The 25,702-nt window shown below is 37.0% G+C and overlaps 1 protein-coding gene across 10 annotated transcripts in view; it reads right to left on the bottom strand.

Moving 5' to 3' along the window:
- Positions 1 to 25,702, bottom strand: part of CACNB2 (calcium voltage-gated channel auxiliary subunit beta 2) — a 242,140-nt gene that overhangs the window by 34,148 nt on the left and 182,290 nt on the right. For all 10 annotated transcript variants that reach the window (XM_084511420.1, XM_084511419.1, XM_084511418.1 and 7 more), the window contains one exon: positions 3,375 to 3,497. In XM_084511420.1, the coding sequence (XP_084367546.1) occupies positions 3,375 to 3,497 (123 nt within the window). The remainder of the gene's footprint in view (positions 1 to 3,374; positions 3,498 to 25,702) is intronic.

The following is a 25,702-nucleotide window of genomic DNA, read 5'->3' on the forward strand; positions in this document are numbered from 1 at the left end:
AGTGACAGATCCACAAGGAATGGATATCTTTGGACAACTAAAAAAAATTACAGTTATACATATGCACATATTTCAATTAACTGAATTTCAGCCATTTAAGTATGAGATAATGAGTGCTCCAATTTAATAATATTTATTCATACATTGTATTGGGCTTATGTGGCAATGGTTTGGTAGCAGAAGGCTGCAGGCATAGTCTCTGTGAGCAGAGCCCAGCAGCTGCCCCATGTCAGAGAAGAGCCACCTCCAGCTGGCTCCAGAAGGGACCTACCGCTGGTCAGAGCTGAGCCAGGGTGCAACACCGGGTGGGCCTCTGGGAAAGCAGATTTAAGGAATGGGGGGAAAAAATACAAACTGCTGTGCAACAGCAGCTTGGAGAGAGGGGTGAGAGCCAACACTGTTGACTCCAGGGTCAGCGTAGCAGGAAGGCAGGAGGTGCTCCAGGCATGCAGCAGCAGTTCCCCTGCAGCCTGTGGAAAGGCCCCTGGTGGAGCAGGCTGTCCCCCTGCAGCCCATGGGTCCCACATGGAGCAGATCTCCACGCTGCAGCCCGTGGAGGAGCCCTCTGTGGAGCAGGTGGATGTGGCCTGGAGGAGGCTGTGGCCTATGCAGAGGCCCCTTAGGAGCAGACTTTTCTGAAAGCTGTGTTAGTTCAAACATCTTATTAAAATTATAACTTTTTGCTACAACATGCTAATTAAAGACATGCATGTGTATTTCAAATACTCTGTAAGACAATATAGGTGGAGGAAGACTATAGTAATTGAGTCAACAGAGGTTGCCATTATATGGATCTGGCCTACGTTATACACAAAATCTGCAGAAGTAGTATTGCTTAGCTTGGTAAAAGGAAGAGACAGATAATCAAAAAACGAAACAAAACAAAAAAAACCAACACCATTATATTAAAATCTGAACAGTCAGTACTTATTAAAACTTTCCTATCAAACAACAGACAAAACTAGTCTTAATTTGTGATTCTGCGATTCTGAATTTAATAGAAGTACTAAATCTATAGGAATTTTTCTTCTTACAAAAATAAAAGCAGTCATACTTGCAAAGTCTCAACGCTAACTGCTGTTGTCAGTATATGAAAAGGAGGATAAGGTAGTTTTATGAGAAAGTAATACCACAAATAACACTTCCTAATATTACAAAGCAATAGCGGGAATTTTGGTAGTGATGTGACCAGCTCTCAGGGTGCTGGGTGGGATCAGTGATTCTCTTTAAGACTTGGAGAGCTTGGAGAGCCAAGTGAAATACAAAGAGGAATTAAATGCAAAGTAGAATTATGGCCATGCATTTAAGCCCTGAAAAATTCAGTATTGACTGTGACGCAGGACGCAATCTGTCATCTTTATATATACTGAGCTTTAATGACTCTAACTTAATAATAAAAACAAATTTCCCTCATATTTAATCAGTGCAGCCCTCAAGAAAAAAATGAGGTTTTCCTTGCTTGAGCCCTCTTAGCAGCATAAATTGGAGAAAACTCCTCACAGATAAGAACAGGACAACATCAATCCTATATGGTATTGCTGTGCAGTCAAACATCACAAGAGACTGTCGTACTGCTGTTTGTTGTTGTTGTTGCTGTTTTTCTTAAATATTTGTGATGTGAAAAGCAACGCTACATTTTATAGCAGTGTATATAATATGATATTTTTTACTTTCATCTGCAGAAATAATTAAATTTTAGAGATTTCAGTTCTCCCTACATTAACTCTAGAGAGCACCAAAATGAATGAAGGAGAGATGTCTGGTTGGTTACAGAGCCTTGGAGAGCAAGTACGCGAGGGCCACCACAGGGGAATGCGTAGGCTGAGGAAGGGGTGCTGCTTGAGCACCCTCCAGAAGAGGTTGGAGCCCCCCAGAAGCAGCAGCCACTGCCCAATGAGTCTGATTCCTTGGGCTCCCAGCCTGGCAGTGAGCCTGACCTGGGGCGCAGGGTCCCAGCCACATCCCTGCTCTGGCCTAACATCACTAGACAGCCAAATTCCCTGAACTGCTCAGAGGGGAAAAAAGGTTTTTGATTTTTAAAGACAATTAGTGCAGAGTGCTTGTTGTATTACACCTGAAGCTGCATAAAGAACTGCAGTCTCATCTTGTTTTTCATTCCACAGCGCTACATGCACCCACCCACAGACAATATAACACCTCAGCTGAGTTAAGCTTCCTTTCAAGGTATTTCTGAAGATTAGGAAAAGTTCGGGAAACTCTGTCTTCCTCATTATCTTCCATGTATTTTTACACCAAAGACTAAGTTCAGCTATGAGGAAAAAAATATATATTCTAACAGAAATATGCTGACAGCCTGTTTCTGGTTCACATGGAAACAGGGGAAAGGCTTGATGTGAAGTCAGCGACTACCAGCTCATTTGACATATAGATGGAATAGATAATCATACAAAATCATTGAATCTAACCAAACTACACCAGATTAATCAGAAAATGCTGATGGTTTTCTTTTGCCAAGACTGTGCCTGCTCATCCCTACTTCTGTCATAAGAAGTAAAGCAATTCTTTTTTGCATTATCATCAGACTTCAAACATTGTCTTTGCTATATACACTTGCTTGGAATCCAAATCATCCTTTTTTTCTATGTGTTTCATATATATGGAAAATGCTGATCACTAATCATCAGGGTACTAAAAGTCCGCTTCTCGTGTTTCCTTTGTATTTGTCCACCTGCATTTCTATCTGTGTATTAGGGAAAGCTTCTTGCTTCTACAAAGTACCTGTCCTAGCAGAAATTGCTATGCATCATGAATTGTAGTGACTGAGGGATTTTTTCAGCATTAAAAAACTGGATAATCTAAAATGGGTCTAACATATAATTTCAAGTGTATGACTACGCTGTTCTCCTCAAACAAATTTTCCAGTTCTTCTGCTACAAATCTCTGTTGTCGGATGGACCACTTTGTGGCAAAATACAATGGAATATGACCAGAACCTGGGAGATCTGGTAAAATGAAATCATTCAAAATAGAGCAGTAGGGTGCTTAGGAAGGTTTGTAAAGGAAAGTTACCAAGTTTTAATTATCTTGCAAGGAGGAGAGAAAGAACAAGAGTTTAAGTGTTTGAAAGTCCACAAAACCTGAAAATTTTCAAAGAAAAACTACAGAAAAAGAAAAGCAATGCAGCAAACTCAAAGTACGTTTTTTGACAATTGATATGTATATCTTGAAATTTATGACTTCAATTCTTCAGTATGTAGCTCTTAACAATAAAATATTTTCTGTGTCAGGGAAATAACTTTCATGAAAAACAGGACCTGAAGATTTGGGAGGTTAATCTAACCATTAAGAAATGGTAGCACTGTTACTCAAACAGATCTTTAAAGAGATTCACTTACTCCTTAAGTTTTACTTACTTCTTTAACGTGAAGAAAATCTTTAGCCTCAAATGAGATGGCCATGCCTGGGACTGGAACATCGTCATCATGAGCTGCACTGTAACCAACATTTGTCCGAACTGCAAACGCAACAGGTTTTGTCTGCAAAGTAAAGAAAAAAACCATAAGGATTTCCCTCACAAATGTGCATATATACAATTGTACGCACAGAAGATGATTTCTGTAAGTTGTCTTTTTAAAATAATAAAAATGACAAGGAACTTTCAAAACATATGCTGTTCTTCTCAAAATATTTGCTGATCATATGACAGTCAATTTATGTGAGGCAAATGGCTGACGCTTTGTTCCAAAGCAACTGAATCATCAGGAATGCTTGTGTTAGGCTCATCCAGAAGGTCAAAGTCTTCAAAAGTTACTAGCAACTGAGAACACAGAAAGACTGAAGCACCTAAAATCTCTAGTTGCCATGGAAAACTCAGAGTGAAAGTCCATATTAAATGTACGCTGGATCAACATGTTGTGAAAAATCAACATTCTACAAATCACACTAGGAACTAAAGGACAGCATAATTTTTTTCCTGTTGTTAAACAGAGAAGCTGAAAATGCTTTATGCTATAAACTATCCATTTAAAACATTATGAAGGGTCATGTTTACTTACCTTTGTTATTTAATATCAACACATTTTATGGATTGCAAGATTTTTTTTTCTAGCTACTAGCACTCTGAACTCATTTGGGTTAAACCAAATCAGGAATTAGAATCATAAAACAGTTGGCAAGCCATATACTATGCTCAGTTATGATGGAATTGCACAATAGATCTTCATTTGGCTGAGATTTATTGGAGATTTCTAACCATAGTTCTGTACTGAGGTGGTCATGCATCTCACTTGCATTGCAGTATATTTAAGAGGTGTGCTTGCACTTGCATGCAACATTTATTCTGCTTTCAAAGCAATTACAAGGCCCCTATTGACTTCAGAAGGGAATTAGAACAAGGGAGTCAGACTTCAGGTTTGCCTAGTACTTGGTTCTTGAAGTTTAAATTGCAATGGTTTACTATGTTTTGCTAATATACATAGAAATACAATTAAAATGTATATAATAATGAGAATTTAGATATACACAATATAAGTCATGAAATTCAAACATGGTTATGGCTAAACCTATTGTAATTTGGCTCCACTGCCTACACACTGTAATCCCACTCACATCAGCAATGGAAGGAAGAATAAGAAGTATGAGGCACATTTACATTTATTTTTAAGGAAGCCAAATGGAGTCCTGAGATTTCATCAGCAGCACTAATCTGTTACCTATCCCCAGCACTAAAACAGAAGTTGAGCACTTCCTCCTCAGCTGAGATGAAAGTCTGCTTGCAGTTCTGTTGCCATGCTTGCCTACAGCTACCTTGCACTATGAAGAGTCCCATGTCAGCCCCAACACAGCCTTCAGGAAACTCCACAATGAGGAGGATCCAGCACCCATCAGGGACCCTGAGCAAGGTGCCTCGCTGCAGAGGCATTCTGAGAGTGTGGGTTATGTCAGGCCATCACCAAATACTGGCCACAGAGAGACTGGTTGATTCCCGTAACTCATACCTATACCGGTAGTCAGTATCGGTAGGTTACAGGATTTTTTCAAGTTTTATTTTCAACAAGCAGTTGCAGGAACAGCCAGTGGGTCCTGTGGGCCCACACTGAGGCTGAAAGCCTTTCTGCTCAGGAAGGGTTAAGCAGGTAGCAAGAACTGCTATCCAGCTCAGTGCAGCCTATACAAGCCTATATAGAGGGCTTCCTCCTCTTGGAGCTGCAACCAGAACACAGGAGAAAAACCTCCACTGTGGTTTATTCTCCCCCCAAAAATGCCTTGAACTTGCTCTCCTGGCAGAGGATACGAAGCACAGCATTCCTAGGACCCACCGTTGTCCCACCCCAAATCCTCCACACTGCTTGCCAGGTCTGGTCTAAAGGCTCCACACATTATGGCTGGTATATCTTTGTGAACTGAGACCCATGGGTGCTCACAACTGGTTGAGGAGGGTGTGACAAAACTTTTCATCTCAAAATATATTAGAACTTTTGCCAGACAACAGTTTTAGTTTTATTCGTAATGATTTCATTGATACCAATTTGAATACAACCAAGAGCAGACATAGTTGATACGGGTCATCATTTTATGGTTTGGGTAAAGAGTATGATATTTTGCTAAGATGACAAGGTGAAAACAACAATAACAACCACCTCATTTCCTATGTAAGGAATTGCTTACATTTCTTCTTGAGAAGGAAGATATGAAAACACATTGCATACTTCATGAATGAAGACCCAAAAGCCTGAGACCAAGAATCATGCAATATTTTTCTGATTACCAAAAATCCTTGACTGTTCCACCCAGGTTGATTCTGACAACTTGCACCATGCTAGAGGTCAGAAATCTGCAGCATTTAAAACCATGATAAAATAGTGATGGAGACATATAAATAATTCTAAAAACAATATCATGCTACCTGGCCTGGAAAGGACAGTTGGAAATGACAGGGGGAAAAGGTTCCCTGCTGCTTAATTTAGGTCTAATGTGCTATAAAAGCCACGGGGTTCCAATAAAGCACATTTTAAAACCGCTTAAATAGGCCTGTATTTGAATGAACTGCCACAGTCAAACAATTTACATCTAAGTGCATATTCTAGGGAGGATTTTTAATTTAGAAGGAGAAATAGTATGCTTTTTCATAACATTGGGTCAAGATTGTCTCAGTGTCCAAAAATGAAACAGTTTCACTAGCAATAAGTTGTGGAATGGGCTTCATATTTATGTGGTATTTAAAATCTAAATAGGCATGGGCTTCATATTTATGTGGTATTTAAAATCTAAATAGGCATTTGTACAAAGAGATCCTCAGGAAACTATCACAAAAAGCCTTTATCAATTCTGTTCATTCTTTGAGAGTTAGTGGAAAAATTGTAAAGGCTGTGGATGAAGGGCTCTCCAGGCTGAAACTGGCACCATTTAAGCTGTGAGGCTGAACATATTTATGAGTTACCTGGCTGTGATTGTTCTGCTACTAATTCCTCTCCTCCCCATCTCAGTGTCTAAAAGGAGTTGATGACTAGATCTGAGGTTTTAAAAAACTGGTATATCAGTCACCTGAGTGAAAAATAAGTGATCGTTTCAACATAATTCTTACACATGACCGCAGGATTACGTTATTACAGAAGCCACACTTAAACATGGAAAACAATTATAGTTGAAAACAAATCTGCTCAGTACAGTTTCCTGAAACTTTCTGGAGAAAAAAAGTTGTTTGTTTTTTTCTTTCTTTTTTTTTTTTTTTTTTTCCTTGTGCAATGGGACATTAATTAACAAAAACCTACTTAAACCATCTTTGCATATTCTTCCAGAAGCCTAAAAATTCACTTTCGGATAGTATTATGGACAGAAAGTAACACTTATCCCAACCCATGTGATTGTCTGGCAAAAGACAATTTACAATTTACCTTCCATATCAGCAACAAGTTCAGAATAAACTCCACAAATCCTCACGTGCTTTTAGTTACAAATAGCAAAACGGGTAGAGATGAAAATAGGGAAGTGACTCTGTTTTTCTCTTGCTTTTAAGGGAAAATGGAATGTTTTAGGACTTATTTTTCCTTAAGGGACCTCCTTTAATACACAAATCAAAAACATGTTTTCTTTGGAGATAAGTCATACGTTATAATAAACAACAACAACAAACACACATGGAAATAATTAAAGAGTAAGTTTTGGCACTTGTGTATTGACATCACATTATTCAGACTTTTCATGCAGTACATCTTAGTGCTTCTTTATCTTCTCAGAAAAACTATTTATTTATTTATTTATTTTTCCTACTCTGGTTCTCTTTGCCTGTGAATTTAGGTATGTATTATGCATCATATATACTGTGGCTATGAACCACTGCCTATATTTTCTGCTTGCCTCCCAGCTTTCAAAATAACACATCCCAAGAGTTCATTGTATTTCTTGTTTAGCTACATTTAGAATATTACAAACACTTAATTGCTTTTTTGGAGATCACTTCTTCAAGTGTTGTTGAAACAACAACATAAATTTTTAATCAAAAATTAACAAACTAGAAAAAAAAAAAGTAGAGTACTATGCAAAAAGCAACAATCAAATAGCCAATAATTTAAAATATCTAAGTCTTCTTTCAATGAGAAAAATCCTATTGCTGTTGGAACATGTTAGAGATGCTAGTCAGGAGGTAAATTATATGAAAAGCTTGACTGCATTTGCATTGTGCAACAGAATAAAGCTCAAATCAGAATTTATATTTAAAACATACGTGGACACACCGGTTACATTATTCTGATCAAATTCATCCATTAACAGGAAATTTGTAGCAAAATATGTATGGCAAGGGAACTGATTGATTAAGATTATTTTACTAGATGTTCTTATTAGATGCCACCCTATATTAGAGAATGATAGCCACAATGATAAACATTATTTGCATATAAACAATTATATGTAAATATACATTATATATATATACATATATATATAATATATACATATAACAACACAATCAAAAATGAGCAGATGCTTATTTTGCTTTGCAACTTTTTAATATCCTGAACTATTCCATTTTGATGCAGAAGGACACCTAACAGGATTTCTGGATTCCAGTACAAGTAAGATGTACGTAAAAGCTAGACACCCAGGTCCTTTAATAAGTTCACCTTGTCATTAAACAGATGAACTGTTAGAAGGGCATCAAAACATGACTATGCATTCATGAATACATTTCTGAAAATGGGCATTTATGAGAATGATCATCCACAAAATAAAATTTGGCGATTCCTCCATAACAATTTAAAAACATTGCAGTGTTGATGCAACACGGATGTCCGATTCCTAGCAACCCAACGTCATATCTGATTCAATTCCTCTAACATTCTTAGTTTCAACAAGCACTCAGTTCCTATGCCACAGATAGCTAAGTATCTATGAGATGGTAGAATTAAGTATGCCAGAAAGAAAAAAAGTAGTCATATAGATACTGAATTCACTGGTATCAAGTATCTTCCTTAAAAATAAAAGCCAACACAAATTATCGGTTCCTTTTTTTTTTTTTTAAATATACATATTCATAGAAAACTTCACAACTTTCTTCAATATAAAAATTCTACACTAACAGAGTTGATGCTTTATATGCTATTATTCATTTCAATATCGGAAAATATGGATATGAGTAAGCATTAAGTTGTCAAATCTCCTAAATAATACATTATCATTGAATAGCAGAGAATTGAACATATCATTCATTGTTACAAAGAACAAGTTTTCTGCAAAGCTTGTTCTGCGTTACAGAACAAGAATGAAAATATTAAGGAACAATCTCTGCCAAACACTGGTAGGGGGGATAATACACTTACTTATCCTATCTCACATTTCCTATATCCTCTAGCAAATATAAAAGAATGCTCAGCAGAGTATTGTGACTTACTTCTAATAGTATCAGTGGATGAAGGACTTTAGGCTGACTAAAGACTTTAAAATCTCTGCTGCATTGCAACAAACAGACAACTTCAGCAAGTTAATGTCCTTGACATACTTTTCAGTATTCTAAAATTTCCTATTAGAGGCTACTCAAGAAAAAAAGAAAAAATGAAAACTACTCCACACCCATCTGAACATGAAAGTTAAGTAGCAGGAAAAAAAAAATCCTTTTTCATTTTCTGCAATTGAAAAATTAATGTGAAAATGTAAGTAGAAAGCAAAGCAGAACATTTAGCTTCCAAAACAGTTCATGTCCCATTTTAGACACTCATCATACTGGTACAAAGGGAGACTAAATTACCATGGGATTAGACAACAATAATTAACCTTGCCGAACATTTAAAACTAATTAATTTATAAAATTTAAATGCTAGCTTTTTTACATAGATAAATAATTCTGAAACTTCCACAGAACTGTAGAATTCAGTGCCTTTTCTTTTCTTTAACTCTACTGTCTTGGAGTAAAATAATCCAAGTCTGTTATGCAATTCCTTACTTTCCTAAGGATCTCAAAAAAATATATAGGACCTTATATTAAATAAAATTAAAAACAAAACAAAACAACAAAAAACCTTTTTTTTGAAACATACACATATGTATGTTTTAAAATATACCTAGCATTTGCCTACATATTGTACAGTTCTAAAATTAAACTTGGTCAAAACAGTTAAGTACTTTCAGTTCATTCTCCAAATCTCCAGGAAAATGTGATGGTAGTTTAGCACTCACTTAATCCACAGGCAGGACTGCAGGGACAGATATTCCTAGATGTTCAACACTAACATTTTCTCTCTCCTGAAAGGAATAACGCAGCTTGAAAATGTACACATCTTCAAAATGAAGATTTGTGACTTCTTTTTATTTTTCCCTCAACGGACAGAATAACCCACAAGGAGAACAATAGCTAGTCTGTTAACATCACCATAATCTGTACCACTGGGGCAGCAGGTGGCATACTCTGGTGTGGCATTCTTCACAAACCAGTTTCAGCTTCTGATTTAAATGCAGAACGTAAATCAATGAAACCATATTCACCAACTGTTAAGCAAACTTTGGCTGAGGAGTTTTTTGTAACAGAAATAAATTAAAGTGGGACTAGGGGGACCTGACTTAGTATTCTTTTTTTTTTTTTTTTTTTTTTTTTTTTTTCCTGTCTGGATCTCATTTCTTCCTTTTCGTTCACAAACTATATTCACTTTTAAACATCTTTGTGCAAACTCTCACTATTAAGTCAATACTATTTACAGTATTATTATACTCTACTACTTATATTCCTTATCATCTGTTTTATGACTAACTTGCATTCAATACGTACACAAGCATTTGCACAGTATCTATCTCACTCTGTTGATTTAAGCAAATTAGCACCTGCTTGGCTCAATCTGTACTTGAGAAATATTACACCCTAAAAAATACAACCTGTTTTCTAGTAAAGTACTTAAAACATGACAGGACCATCTTTTTCCGATAACTCATTTTAGATTTTTTATACTGTGCCATAAACCCAGTGCATGCAGCCCTAGGGATCCTCGCCAAGTAGGTAAATTTTCTGACGCAGAATTTGCTCACAGAACAGGTCATCTCCCTCATGGTCACTAATTTTGGGAAAGGTGCTTGATAATCAAGGTATCTCCATTCCCTGGTTAAAGCATTCTCCAAGACATTTTCATTTACACCTGAGGCTGTCCTACACAAAGCAATGTTGAAGGAACACAAGCAGGAATTAAAGCTGCCTTTCCTTTTTTCAGCAGTAGGTGATGAGAATCTAGGGTCTCAGATCCATCCATCTCATTTCTCACTTTACTTCATTGTACCCAGAGTAGAGGTATGCTGCATTTACACAAGCTTAAATGAAAACTGAATGCTGATCAGACTGCATGTTTTATGAAGATAATGCCAGTTAAGTCCAGAAATGACTCAGAAAACGACTTCAGTTATAATTTTGACGAAGTGCTTGTTGATGTTGGCATCTGTGTTAAAGTTCAGAAAATTCATCTTAAAGCAAGTCACCTCCCTTGCTATTTATATATAATGTTATGCATCTTTCATATCCACTTTTCATGGATGCCTGTAACTTTAGCTTGAAAGCAACGAGTTATTTTTCTCTTGGGTAATGAATATAATGGGTCTCACTTGAAACACTACCAGGTTTGCACTCATGAAAATTTAAAAAAACACTTTTTTTTTTTTTTTTTCCAGCTAAGGAAAGATGATACTACTCCCAAACTTCTCTTTAGTAGTCTTGGTCAGGAGTAAATATGTCAAGCGATGACCTACATTTGGCACTATTTCTGCAGAACAACCCCATACATACTGTTTGTGCCATAAACGAAACTTATACACCACATAGGACAAAGATCAATAGGAATGTGACAGTGCAATAGCTGCAGTCTTAAAATACGTCATTTTGTTTTGCCCTGCTGATGGCTGAGAGTCAAACATATAGTGCAAAAGCCAAATGTTTTAGAGAATTACAAGATTTTTGTGAACAACTCAATTATTTTAAGGGAGTTTGCCATGTTATGAAATAAACATGGTAAACAAAAGTAGCTCAAGTGAAGAATGGAAAAATAAAACTAACAAAAGAACTTTTAGCTTTTAAATTCATTATTTGGTAATAATTTATAATGCTGTAACAAAAGAAACAAATCAAAATCACCTGAGTATACATACAATTCACAAATTTACATCCTAAACACTGATTATTGTTGGAGCCACATTACAGTTAAATAATCGCCCAACCTCTGCTCAGCAACCTCATTGCTAAGGAATCAACAACGGTTCATGGATGTCCCAATGGAAAATCAGAGTAAACCTGCTGTAAAAGTAGCGATCAATAATATAACTTCCCAGCAAAGACTCAGCCCTCTTTTATTTGTGTGGGTGTATGCATCAGACAAGGCTGGTAGCAAGACAGAATCACTGAGTAACTTTGATTGGAAGCAGCCTCTGGAGTTGTCCAATCCATCCCTCTGATCCAAGTAGGTCTGCTTAGACCATGCTGCTCAGGGCTGCATCCAGGTGAGTCTTAAGTGCCTGCAAGGACAGAGACACCAGCACCTCTCTGTGCATCCTGCTGCAGTATTTGACCACCCTCTTGCTAAGAAAAAGACCATAAAGTAGCCACATATTTATGATTAAGGATATAAAATCACTAATGGATCACAAATACTGGATTTTATGCTGCACTACAAGGAAAATCAAACAGTATTACAAGTGGAAATCACCATTTTCCAATTTTAATTGCAAGTGGCCTAAAACTAATATTTTTAAAAATATACATTTATTACTATTATTATTATTATTATCAGCGGCAGCAGCAGCATCATTATGTGGGTATTGGAGGGCAAGGGGGTATTATTTCAGGTTAACACAGCAATTTTATTACTTCACTACAGCAGACAGCAGTGCTTCCATAACTTATCTAATGCCTGAGGCTCAGCTCTTGGATTTGTGCCTCCCAGTGCAAGGTGCTGTACTCAGCACTTCTTACAAAGCTGAAAAACAAAAATATGCTGGGAGAACAAAACACAACAAAATTGTAGTTAACAAGAAGCAGCCTAAGTATAGCTACTGTATAATGAGATTCAAACTACTGAATTATTAAGACTTTTGATATTATGGATCTGTCTTGAGGGACCTGGGAGACAGTCAGCCAGAACATTTCATTCTGGAGCCAACTTTCATCATTTCCCAGTGTCCAAGTCAGTAATTGGATCTGAGTGTATTTTATCACATATTTTCCAAACTAAGGCAACATGAACTATGGGCAGCTGTTACCGGTGCTTGCACTGCCATCTTACAGCAGGCCGACTTGCCAAATTCTCACCTACGAGCTTGCGCACCCTGACAGGAGAGCAGCAAGTGAGGAGATATCCCCATTACACAAGCCACAGCCGCCATCAGCCTTTTTGGCCTCTCCAAACAGGCTGTAAGGGAACAACATGGAAACTGAGTTTTTAAAGCTTAAGTGTGATTGTCCTTAGGATCGAGGCCCACTGGTGAAATCCACTGAGGAAATCTCTGAATCCTTTCGGTTACTGAGGATGTCTGCGACTGGGAGGCCTATTCTCAAAGAAAGGAAGGAAAGTTTAACACATCCAGCTGGCACAAAAGAGTCTGCCAGATCTTTTTTTTTTTTCTTAACAATAGGTACGCTTAAGAGAATTTTTTGTCCTCTCATAATCTCTAGAGATACATTTGTTACTATTTTAGCTCCTCTTCACATACAGCTTGAAAGTCATGCTTCCTACTTCCTTTTACGAAATCATATTTGAATAGAGAGTCACCGATGTCGGTTTACATTCAGCTCAGGAGGCAGCAAAGACTGAAATAGCTTTAGTGACGCACACAAAGCTTTTTCATATGAGCTGGGTCTTTTTTTATTAGAGCATAATGCCATCAGTCAAAACTCATCGGTGGCATGGTGTTGTTTGCATGTAAGTATGCCAGAAAGGTGGATCTGCCGTACAACCCTCATGGGGAGCCGATGGGAACAACTGGAAACAGCACAGCTGAAGTCTGTTTGTGCTTACTGAAAACATGCTTATTCTGGCAGCAAAATCCAGCAGATGAAAGCTGTCATTTGCAATAAAAATACTGTGCTGGGATTTCAAGTTCTTTTTTCAATGTCACAAGTGAGGACATTTTATGTTTATGAGACATTTTAAGCTTATGAGACAGCATTTTAGTAATCTTAGCATGTTGGCTAAACCAAGGTTCACATAGAGAAAAGATCTGCATTAGCATTTTCAGACGATTCACAAACAGAAAATTGTCCAGGAAAAGCATAAATCTGTGACACAGCAAACTAAAGCAAACACTAAATAAATCAATAATGCAATGGCTGTTAAAAATTAAGATGCTATTTTCAAAACCTTCTGAAAGAGGTACAGAATTGAAAATGTTTCTTAATTCAGTATTATGCTTGCAAATTTTATTGCTAGTTCCAGTATTTAAATAATTTCACACTTCATTCTTTTTTAATTGGATCAGAAAATCTGTATGACCACTAGAGTCAAAGGTTAATGTTATTAAAACATTTTATTTTTACATGATATGTTAAGCATGCATTTTTAAAAAAACTATTCTAAAAAATTCTTTCTTGGTTAGAAACATACATTTCATAGCTAGACTGCCCTATTTACAGAAGTGATATGAATATAAGTTTAAGGGGTGATATTTTAGAGTTTGAAAAGTCAAATGTCATATTAGCTCTTAGTACACCGAACAAAAACTTAGAAGTTATTTCAGAAGATGGTAAACTCTACATCTCATTCAGTGGGCCTTTCAAATGATTACAATTTATGTGCATAGCTTATGTTATCCCACTCATCAACTAAGTGCAGTTTCTTAAATCCTGCACTATCTGAGATACTTTCCATATCTAAATTCAAATGGAATCTCTACTCCAAGTCTCCATGACAGCCTAGATACAGATTACAGAAATTATAGCATGACACATACATTTAAAGTTCTGCTGAAAGAACATTTCTTAAAGTTGAAAGTTAAGCATTCCAGACCTTGGAAAAGTCAAAATGGAGTTGCTTTTAACTTAGGCAAACAGTGGTATCTTTAACAAAGCTCTAATTTTGTACATTATTATGGTCATAATAATTATTGAGGTCAACTGCATGAAGTTTAACAAGGCCAAGTGCCGGGTCCTGCACCTGGGGCGCAATAACCCCAAGCAGAGCTACAGGCTGGGAGAGGAATGGTTGGAAAGCTGCCAGGCAGAGAAGGACCTGGGAGTGATGGTGGACAGTCGGCTGAATATGAGCCAGCAGTGTGCTCAGGTGGCCAAGAAGGCCAACGGCATCCTGGCTTGTATTAGGAACAGCGTGACCAGCAGGGCTAGGGAGGTGATCGTCCCCCTGTACTCAGCTCTGGTGAGGCCGCACCTCGAGTACTGTGTTCAGTTTTGGGCCCCTCGCTACAAGAAGGACATCGAGGTGCTTGAGCGGGTGCAGAGAAGGGCGACGAAGCTGGTGAGGGGCCTGGAGAACAAGTCCTACGAGGAGCGGCTGAGGGAGCTGGGCTTGTTCAGCCTGGAGAAGAGGAGGCTCAGGGGTGACCTTATTGCTCTTTACAGATACCTTAAAGGAGGCTGTAGCGAGGTGGGGGTTGGCCTGTTCTCCCACGTGCCTGGTGACAGGACGAGGGGGAATGGGCTTAAGTTGAGCCAGGGGAGTTTTAGGTTAGATGTTAGGAAGAACTTCTTTACAGAAAGGGTTGTGAGGCATTGGAACAGGCTGCCCAGGGAAGTGGTGGAGTCACCATCCCTGGAAGTCTTCAAAAGACGCTTAGATGTAGAGCTTAGGGATATGGTTTAGTGGAGGGCTGTTAGCGTTAGGTTGGAGGTTGGACTCGATGACCTTGAGGTCTCTTCCAACCTAGAAAATTCTGTGATTCTGTGATTCTGTGATTCTGTGATTCTGTTAACTTCATAATGATATGCTGTCTTCCACCCTAGTATATCTTATTTGCATGCAGGATGGATCTCCCCTTGGGATAGATAGATCAAAAATATATGAAACATAAAAGCCTATCTATAGCATCCTAAATTCCTCTGAGGGATTAACTGTGGCTAAAGAGTTGGGCTTACCGAGTCCAACAAAAAGAGGTAAGCAGTCAGTAAGGAGTGGTTTATCTTTAAAAATAGCACAAATCAGATTTTGCTTCTTTCTTCCCCAACTAGTGAACTAAAGCACCAATCCTTAGCTGTCAAAGCATATGAAACCCTACCCAGTACTCAGTGTTATGATTGAAAGGTTTCTTGAATTTGACACTCAGTATTAATGGAAACTTTTGATCTCGAGCTGAGATTTAGCTGCCCAACTGCTATCCTATAAAGATAAATCATTGTTCACATAACATTCAGCTTCTCAGTAAGGCCCCACAAAAACTAGAAAATGTTACAGAAATCAGTACTTCCCTATTCTCAATATGCAATACATACAACATTGGGCCACAACAAGAAAGAAAACCAAAAATAATCAACAACTGTGTGTTAAATATGATCAAACTACATAGTAAAAACTATAGCATTATATATTCACACTAGAAGGAAAGTTAAGCTAACACAAACCACCTCAATTTTCTAGTTTTAGAACACCCAATAATGCTTATTTATTTATTTGTTGTTTTGTTTTGGCCAGTGCACAATTTTCTATGTTTAAATAAAACAAACAACAAAAAGATCCCTGAACTAATAATACATTTTAGTGTTGTGTTGACATTTGCATTTATTGACAGGACAACTAAAATCTTTATATTCATTGCCAAAAACTCCTTGCAACTCCAACTGCAGAATTAACAGACCGCAAATGGTTTACAGCTCTGTAATAGGAAAAGCCCTAGACAGAGTTGAGGCCTGCTTTGGCTGTGATCTTTTCAAATATTTGCTGAAAGCAGAACAACTGTGAGACTTGGGAACTAGAGCTATTTAAAGCAAAGCTAATCAGAAACACATAGTTTTATATGATCTTTATATATATTTTAAATAATATTCAGCTGAAGGCAACATGAAGCACAAAAAAATATTAGGGCAAATATCTTAATTTTGGCAGAATGACAAACAAAAACAAAATAGATTCTGTGACACCAGCTTTATCTGCTGTAAAGTTTATTTGTCCTCCTGTAGCTATTATAATCAACTAATAATTTCAACCCTCAGGTGAGACCCATGATCTCAGGTCCTCAGACCAGCCATCGCTGTGGCCATGCACACCTGGGAACACCTGTGAACACTCACCCCTCCCTACTCCTTCTCCTTGCGTAGAAGAGTTTCTGCGAAGCTGAGCACCAGCAGAGCTGCTGTTGCACTGCAGTTCTCCTGCCCTTTTATAGCAGGGTCACGGCCTTACCCATATGTTCTGGTGATCTCTTTCTGCCAGAAAAGACCCCTGGAGATTGAGAATTAAGTCAGAGCAACATTAAGACTTCTCTGACATAAGCCAGGAACTAGCCAGAATCGTGCTGGGGAGAAGCCAACATAAGAGTGGCTAAAAGCCAGGATCTGGGCCATTCTTCATCTAAGCTGTGCCAAGAGCAGCCCCTAATCAGGGCCTAAAGATTTAAAAGAGCTCTCATCCCATTCCAAAAACAATCCCTCAAAGTAACATACTAGAAATGGATTTACTTCTCTTTAGTATTTCCTAACATTCCTAAAATCCTTTTCCTTATAACATCTCATTTGGTTTCTTTGCTCCCAGCACAAGATAAAACAGGTTTCCTGGTGGGTGTATGAGATCCAAGAGTGAAATGCGGTGATGACGCTATCCTTACAGAATATATTATACAGCTGGTGCACAGATAGTCATCAAACCAGCAGATGAAACACTGGCTGGCAATAAACCTTCCTCTTATAGATGTAGAACTGCTAATGTTTAATTCCAGGTTGCATGCAGCAAGAGTTACTACAAAAGCATGAAACAGAGCGACACAGAATTGCATTCTTCATAAGAAAGAGGCATGGCATCAAAATGGAAAGTGGTGACAAATCCAATTTGGGTTTCTTGAAATAATTAATTTACACTATTCTTTACATTCCTCAGTGGACTACATTTTCTGTGGGTATGCTGGGAGGTAGTTCCTTGGACTGAACCAAAGCAAGTGGAGTAGACCACACAGTCTTACCAGAGAACGAGCCTGAGTAGGATAATACCCTTGTACGATACAGCTGCTGCTCTACACAGAGTTTACCTTAGGGAAACCACATTATTTGTTATCACCAACAGATGCACTGGGGGGATGCCCAGAGGAGGACATTCATCTGGGGACCCCATCGCTTCTTTACTTCTTTTCCCAGCTGGCCAACAGATGTCCTTTTTTTGTTTGTTTGTTTTTTTTTTGTTTTGTTTTGTTTCCTCTGCCTCCTCTGTCCCTCACTTCTGGCTTTTTTTTTGTGTGTGTGTTATTTTTTTCCTTCCACAAGTACCTTTTGCTAGAAAGAGTTGATCTAAGTCATCGCCTATGGACCTGGTGACAAGGCCTTGTGTACGCAGGTCTGACTCAGCACCCTTTGTGCATTAGTGCCATTTGGAAATGGCCATTGTGGCACAATTCATGTGTACACGGTAATACTAGGGATGCAGGGAAACAGATGGTAGATTTCTGCTTTTTAATTATGTATTTAATTTAAGTTAATTTTATTAGTAGTGATATTGTGTTTCTCAATTTACTTAAAGAAATTAGGAGATTGTAGTCAAACTTAAAAGGAGGATATTAACCCACAATACCGTTAAAACAGTCTATTTTTGTGAAAAAAAACCTGTTTATAAACTATGGAGAATGGAGAGCGAACAACAACAAAAAATCTGTTGTCATAATTTAATATATTTTCTTAAAATTTTATCTTTGTATTTCTTCCCCAAAGTGAACAGGTGTTCACATTGGCAAAGAAGATTATTTAAACTTGTTGGTTATTTGTTATCAAATGCAAGATTCCTTTCATTTATTCCTATGACTTTGCTCATTTTTGAGGCCACATTAGAAGACAAAAGTATTGTTTACCAGCTTACATATAAACTGAATCCTTTTGTGCACAATAGGAATAAAAACTACTTAAAATGAATCAATGAATACAATACTAACTTTACATAGCTTTGTAATTTTTATGACTTTAACACACAACCAGCTTGATTTTTAAAATATTCATTGTAAAACATTGTTATTTAATATAGCACATCATGATGATACAAAGATTGGTTTCACATGAAACAGTGCAGACTGTGTACCAAATTAAGTAGCATCCTTCCATTTGTTAAGAACTGAAGAAGACTAACTCATCAGTTTATTCATCACAACAAACTGCATACATCTTGTGTTGTCACTTTGCAATGTCACCAATATGGGAAGTGAAATGAACTGGAAGTCCACTATGTAACCAAAATTATGTCTTAATTAACAAAACAGTTGTGTGATAACAATTTGCATAATTAGAATTCACATGAACATTTTCTGGAAAGGAAAAGCAAGATGCTGTCTAGCATAACAAACACATGGACCTCCTCTAGGGTTCAAAATGCAGACTGAGATAGCTCACTTAAAGTACCTGATTTAAGGATAAAATGGAAAAAATAAAACAAGAGAAGTGAAATGGAAGAGATGTTATCAAGTCTGGAGAAGGAAGCGATTGATGACAATTTTATTTGAATAAATACAAATCATATAAAAGTAGTTTAAATATGCCATTAAAACAAAGATTTACTGAGAATGGAGCAAACGACGATACAGAGTAATACCTTTGAACATTCTGGAAAACCCAAGTAGGGAAAACAACATAGAGGGGGATCTTCTACATTTGTTTCTAACCAAATGCTACAAACTGTCTAAGAAAGGGAAGGGAGAGATGTTGCAGTTCTCATAAAATGAAGAAACTTACCAACAGTGAGGAAAGAATGATAATAGAAGAACAAATGCAATGATCTCTGGGAAAGTAGATTTTAATATACTTTCAGTATATTCTCAAGTAAAACTGCTTCCCACGGGAAGCAGATCTCAAGGAAAAATTAGTTCAGGAAAGTGACAGGTCCTTAGTGAAATAATATTAAGGGCAGAAGCACAAACTAACCTATATGAAAAAAGATAGCAGGTACATAACCTGAAATTTAGGAAAGAATACTAAAGGGTAAAACAAATATGAAAACATGAATAACACAAAAACAACAGATAAGTGGTTTTTTTTTGTTTGTTTTTGTTTTTGTTTCTTTTTTTTTTTTTTTTGTTTTTACAAAAAGGCAGCATAAAATTATATACAATTAGTTAGGAATATTCAGACATTTTTCCTCCTACTTGTAATGTGTATTAATAGTAAAAGGATGATCAAGAAGAGAGAGCTCTCACCCAAAGTAAAAAATAAATAAATAAACAAACAAACAACAAACATTAAAACCCAATGTTCCTAACAAAGCAGAAACACAATGCATTTCTGGTTTAGTCTTCAATTTTTTAAAAGTTCTCTACTCCTGCATATTTAATAATTTTAAAAATGCAGTAATGAAACACCCTGCTAGCAAATGAATAAAAAATTAAGGATAGGGAAGGAAAAACACAGGTGAGAGACAGAGGTTTAATAGCATTCAAGCTACAGTATATCTTTCTCAGGCAATCTTTGATCCATAGGAAGAGGGGATAAAGGACCACCAGAAGAACAATAAGGCTATGTTCAGTTTCTAGAAAAACGTAATTCAAATGAAAAGGTTATGCAGAAAATGCTGGAAGATAACAAGAAAAACATCTTTGACAAGTCCACGCAGTCCTAACTTCTTTCTGTAGGAGAACACGCAGACAGTGAGGATTCTCTCTCTGCTGCTCTGATTGATGCTCTGAACTTTGCACCTGAAACAGTCTAAACAAGCAAGCTCTAAAAGTGCTTAAGTAAGGGGACTGCTCAATGGATTGGAAAAGCTGATGGTAGGTTGACATCAAATATGGAAGACGGGTTAATTGATTTTCTGCAGCTTTGTGTCCTTTGTCCATTTCTAATCAGTATTTAACTATTTAGATGATAGGATACAGAAAGTCCTTTTTAGGTCTACAGATGATAGCAAACTGGGAGAAACAACAACAACAAAAAAGTGTAAGAAAGGACAAGAATTCAAAAATTGTCTTTCTGAATTATTCAAAATAAAAATAGGCCACAATTTAATCAGGAGCACAGCAGATGAGCAGGCTTCATATTTGTAGAGTTGGCGACTGCTAAATATATAACTGACTTGACAGTTGTCCTAACAACAGGATCTAAGGACTGGATCACAATTAGAAATGATGGTCAGACACACGTGAGAGGCAGTACCCTGTGGAGGATGAGTAGGCAAGAATACAGCCTGAAGGGGACAGAACAATTCTTCCATGTGATTTGAGAGGGTTGGGGCAACAAGAAGCATGTGCTGCCCAACCTTGTGCATAGTGCTTCCATAGGGTGTATGAGAACAGAATTGGTTTGGACAGGAACAGCAAAGATGATTATAGAGTTGTAGAAAACAGAATATAAGAACGTTCTCTGCTAACTGTCAGAAGTTTTAAGAATGAGTTACACAAATACTTACCAGGAATTGTTTAGGTACAACTCATACTGAACTGATGGAGAACAGACTTCCTGAGGATCTTCTGAAAACCCTTTAAGTCTTCACTTCATTTTAACCTAAACTCTCACATTTACATGGGTTTATTTTAAAAAATAAAATATCAACCTCATTAAACCCATTTAAATGTAAATATATATTTTAACCTCCAGTCTTGGCCAGCTATTATGTCAAAAGTGGGATCATTTGCCACTGTTTAAATCTTTACCAAAACAAACAAACAAACAAACAATAAAGATTACTTTAACTACCAGGCAATGGACTGTAGAACTTAATAGTCACAAAACAGTCAAAATTTCTCTGTTTTGCTACTTCCACTCACCCAGTCAAACACATGCTGGACTTCATGGAGTCACCAGAAAAGCTAATCTCTTTGCTCTTGCATATCTCATAATATTGTTTTATCAAAACAGAGATATAACTAGTGATTTTTTTTTTTTTTTGGTTTTGTTTCCAAAGCAAACAGACAGACTCTATATGAATATATAGAGGTTAGTTAAGTTGATTCTCTGATTATCTCTGATAATCAACAAGCTTCTCATGTGTTTATTATGTGGCATCTAAATGCCACACAAAAATTCATAAAGCATTCATATGCAGTTTGCAGTAGCAATATGCAGGCCGAGAAAGATGAATAAAAAAAATGAAAGACCGAAAGTGACAGAAGGAAAGATTTTTTTCTTGGATCCCAAAACAGACGAGATGGAGTTTATAACAACTCAGGAAGCTACTAAGTTCTTGGGCAGAAAACAACCCTTAAAAAAAAAGACCATCTGTACTCAGGGCAGAAGTCATCTTTCTCATTTCCAGTCTTCTCAGTTTCATGAAGTTCATTGTTCCAGTTTAAGTTTTTAGGGACTTTTGAGCAGATCTCAGGCACGCTGAAAAATGAGAAAGATCTCTGTTTTGCTCCGCTCTTTGTCACCACAAGGATAGACTATGGAATGGACTCACCAGAAAGGAGAAGCAAACAAACCCTTGTGTACTGCAGGCAGACTGCTCTACAAGGAAAGTTGACCAAGGCCTGTGTGCTATAACTGCTGCTCAGACTGAGACAGCACTAACTGCAGAGGAGTTAATGCTGGCTCTGGGCTTGGGATTAGAAATTCTACCACCCTGCCTGTGGTTTTTGGTTGGTTGGTTTGTTTGTTGCTATAGTATTAAAAATAAAATAAAAAATCCAGTACAAATCATATCTTTTACAGACATTCACACTTTTGCAACTAAAGGTACAAAGCCATCACCATTTAACTTTCCTTATCAACTATTATTCTAAGTTGTCTCCTATCATTTATTCTTATTTTATGTAACAAGACAAAAGATATAAACAGTTTTTAGGGCAGAAATAGCTAATTTATTCCCCCTTTTCTTCAATCTAGCACTGTATTACCTATTCTGTCCATGTAACTGATTGTTCTTATAAAAGCCCTAGAGCTCCAACCCTTTCTGATTTACTAGCATCAATATTATTTGTTTCATTTTTATTCCACTTTTTTTTTTTCCTTACACAGGATCACATTAGCCATTTCTTAATTCACAATGAGAGGGTATTGTTTTTATATTGGTGTTTGTATCAAGACTGTATTTTCCTTTGCTTCTGAAATCCAGAAGCACTGGAATTAAGCCAGCTGCACAGACCCAAGGTGTTTCTGAGACAATGCATAAGCAACGGAATGAACTCACAGCATTAAAATAGTGGCTGTGCATGACTGTGTTCTGGTGCTTCCTTGGCTTGCCATCCCACACACCATGACCCCTTCTCCCAGTAAGTTTCCAATCTTTCACACACATTTGATAGACAGGGTAAAAATCTACACAAAGTAAGTTCTTTTAAGTTTTATGATAAGTGAGCAAGCAAAAGCAAATCAAAAAAAAACAACAACAACAACAAAAAAAAACACACTACAAGTATATAACAGTGCCACTAATGTACAAATGTCAACTATACTTTGCAATCAATCAAAATTCAAAGTCATAGAAAAAGAATATTTAATTCTAGTGCTGGAGAACCTCTGTGTTTTGATGGTAGCATGGTAAAATGACAGCCTCGGCAAAGAGAAATCCAGTATGAAAAAGGATCTAGGGTTTACAAACTACATTTGCTACCCTAAATGCAAATCAAGTTAGGTAGTAAACTCAACAAAAGGAAACGTCTAGACATTCTGTGAAAAAGCTGTGTTCTTTTGAGCAACCTGCAGGAGTGTTTTTCTGCCCTATGCTACAAGCAAGCAGTGATGAGCATGCTGCTGGCACTGGCTAAATCACATTATACCAGATTTGAACCATTAGCACTGAAAGCAACCAATGAATTCCTCAGGAATCAGAAGCTGTAGCTGACCCAGTAATCCTTGAGAGGCTTAGGACAAGCTTAGAGCCTTTAAAAGCATAGCAGACAAGCACCTAGCAGATCCTCCATCATAAACAGTTTCCTCTCTTGGAAGAGAAAATCCCACCACCACAATGAAAAGACCTTGGAAGATGTATCCTTCTTCTCCGAGGGGGATATTTAGTCAGGCTGCCGAGACAAGCACCATCCCATGAGACATGGGAGGGGAATGAAGAGAGGGAGGAGACTTCAATTCCTGGGAAAATGCCTCCTGAGGTCAGGAGATTACTGCTGACCAAGCCAAGAAAAGGGATGCACTATTCCCAGAAGGAAGAGGGAAGGAGCAAACAACATAAAACCTTCACCCTTTCTGTTCACTGTATCAAAGTGGTCAACCCAAGGGTAATGGTAGCTTACTGGCTTTCTCATCCCATAACCTCCCAAACTACTGGAAGCCTCGACCTCGTTATTTCTCTCCCTTCAACATTTCATGAGCTGTTTCTCAAGATTTCACCTTTTCTGTTCTTTTTCAAAACTCTTCTACTAGATGACACTGGCATAAGTCTGTTACTGCCGTTTGAAAAGTCATCAATTTCCACACTGGAGGTTTATTTTCTGTTTAGATAGATGAAAGTCTTCCAAAATTTCATTGCTATAAAAGATATTGGAGACAGAAACAAACAAACAAGCAAACAGAAAACAAAACCAAAGACAACTATTTCCACTGAAGGACAGGAGAATTTTCACAAAGAAACACAGGGAAAAAAAATAAATAGGTAATAAGAAGTGAAATAATTGTAATATGGGCTGCAAATTTTTACTTCATTTTCTTGTTCCAATATGCAACTAAGCTGTATTGATCTTAAGGTATACACTCACCTCAAACGATGATTAAAAATTCATTTGGATTAGGGGTTAATGAGTTCAAATCAAATTAATAGTAAATGAGTTTTAGAGAAGTGTAAGGAGAGTTTTAAGTAAGTTAAATAAGAATAAAATATGAACAATAACAACACCTTTCCAGAAGTTATTCTATTCTAGGGAAAGTTCTCAACCTTTCAGTGAAACGATAGGGAAACATAATTTTATTTCTTTATGTAGCTTCACACAAACCTGTTAGAAAGCAGACATTCCGTTTTACCTGTAAACACTGTCAGAAAACTTTCATATGTGTCAGAAAGTTTCAATACAATTACAAGAACAACTAATCAAGACAAAATAACCTATTGGATAAAAATCTAAAATAAAGTATCCTACAGTGTACCATTGTGACAACAGAACATAAGTAACTAATCAACTATTTTAGAAATGTGATAAACCAGCCATTTTGAAATCTTATCTATTGTTAATGTAATATAAAATTATGTTTTATAAAGATACGCTAATCAAGTGAGTGCTCAAAACAAAGTCTCTTCTTTCACTGAATGGCCACCAACAATCTTGCATTTACTACAATATCCTTGATTCTCAATTAGCTCTCCAATTATATAACTGTATACTCCATATCAATTTAGCAGGGTTAGTGTCCTCCACTCAACGTTACTATTTCCATTAGCAACATTTATAACTAATATACAAGAACATATCTGTTGTGAGAGCTATTAATTGAATGCAATAATTATAAATGACTTTTCATTCAACATTAATCCTGGAGAAAAAAAATGACCAATCATCACATAGGGTAGTTAATAAATTATATCTTTTTGCACCTCTAGTGCAAAAAATATTACATTGAAGAAACAGTGTCAGAGGGGAAGCTGGTGAAAAAGCAATCTCAAGTCATTTGTTTTCTTTGGAGGAAAAGGTAAATCTCCTCTTTAAGAACACAAACTTACTAACCCTACCATTTTTTTTTTTTTGAAACAAAACAAGGATAACTACAAAGCATACATAGATTAAGATGGTGTCAAACAGTTTTGTTTTTGTTCTTCCTCTGCAGGATAGCCAGTTTGAAGAATGGAAGCATGGCAAGATGCTGCACAGGTCTAAAAAGCCACAGTAAGGAAGCTTATGTTGCTACTTGCACATATGCAGGACTGACTAAACCTTGAAGTGCCCCGTAGAAACCGTGAAATCACAGGTATTAAGATCTGTGGTGTGCTCTAGATATAGATAATTTAGGTCATAACCATAAGAGATACAAGCAGTCCTCTGAGATAATCCTCATATGACACTGTTACTACTTTAAAAGGAGTATTTCTATAATAACTCTTGATTAAATATAGAAATATGACAGCAGTGACTAAATCTAGATGCTTTATGGTTCTTCTGTGAGGTTCTTCACTTAAATCTGACTACAGTCACTGGACAGACAGCATTAAGGTTTCTCACAAGAAAACTGGCTTCCTTTTTGGTAATTTAGACTCCCATCAAGGCATTTGTACATTTT

Source organism: Aythya ferina, assembly GCF_964211825.1.
Source record: "Aythya ferina genome assembly, chromosome: 2".
In the NCBI taxonomy this organism is placed as follows: domain Eukaryota; kingdom Metazoa; phylum Chordata; class Aves; order Anseriformes; family Anatidae; genus Aythya; species Aythya ferina.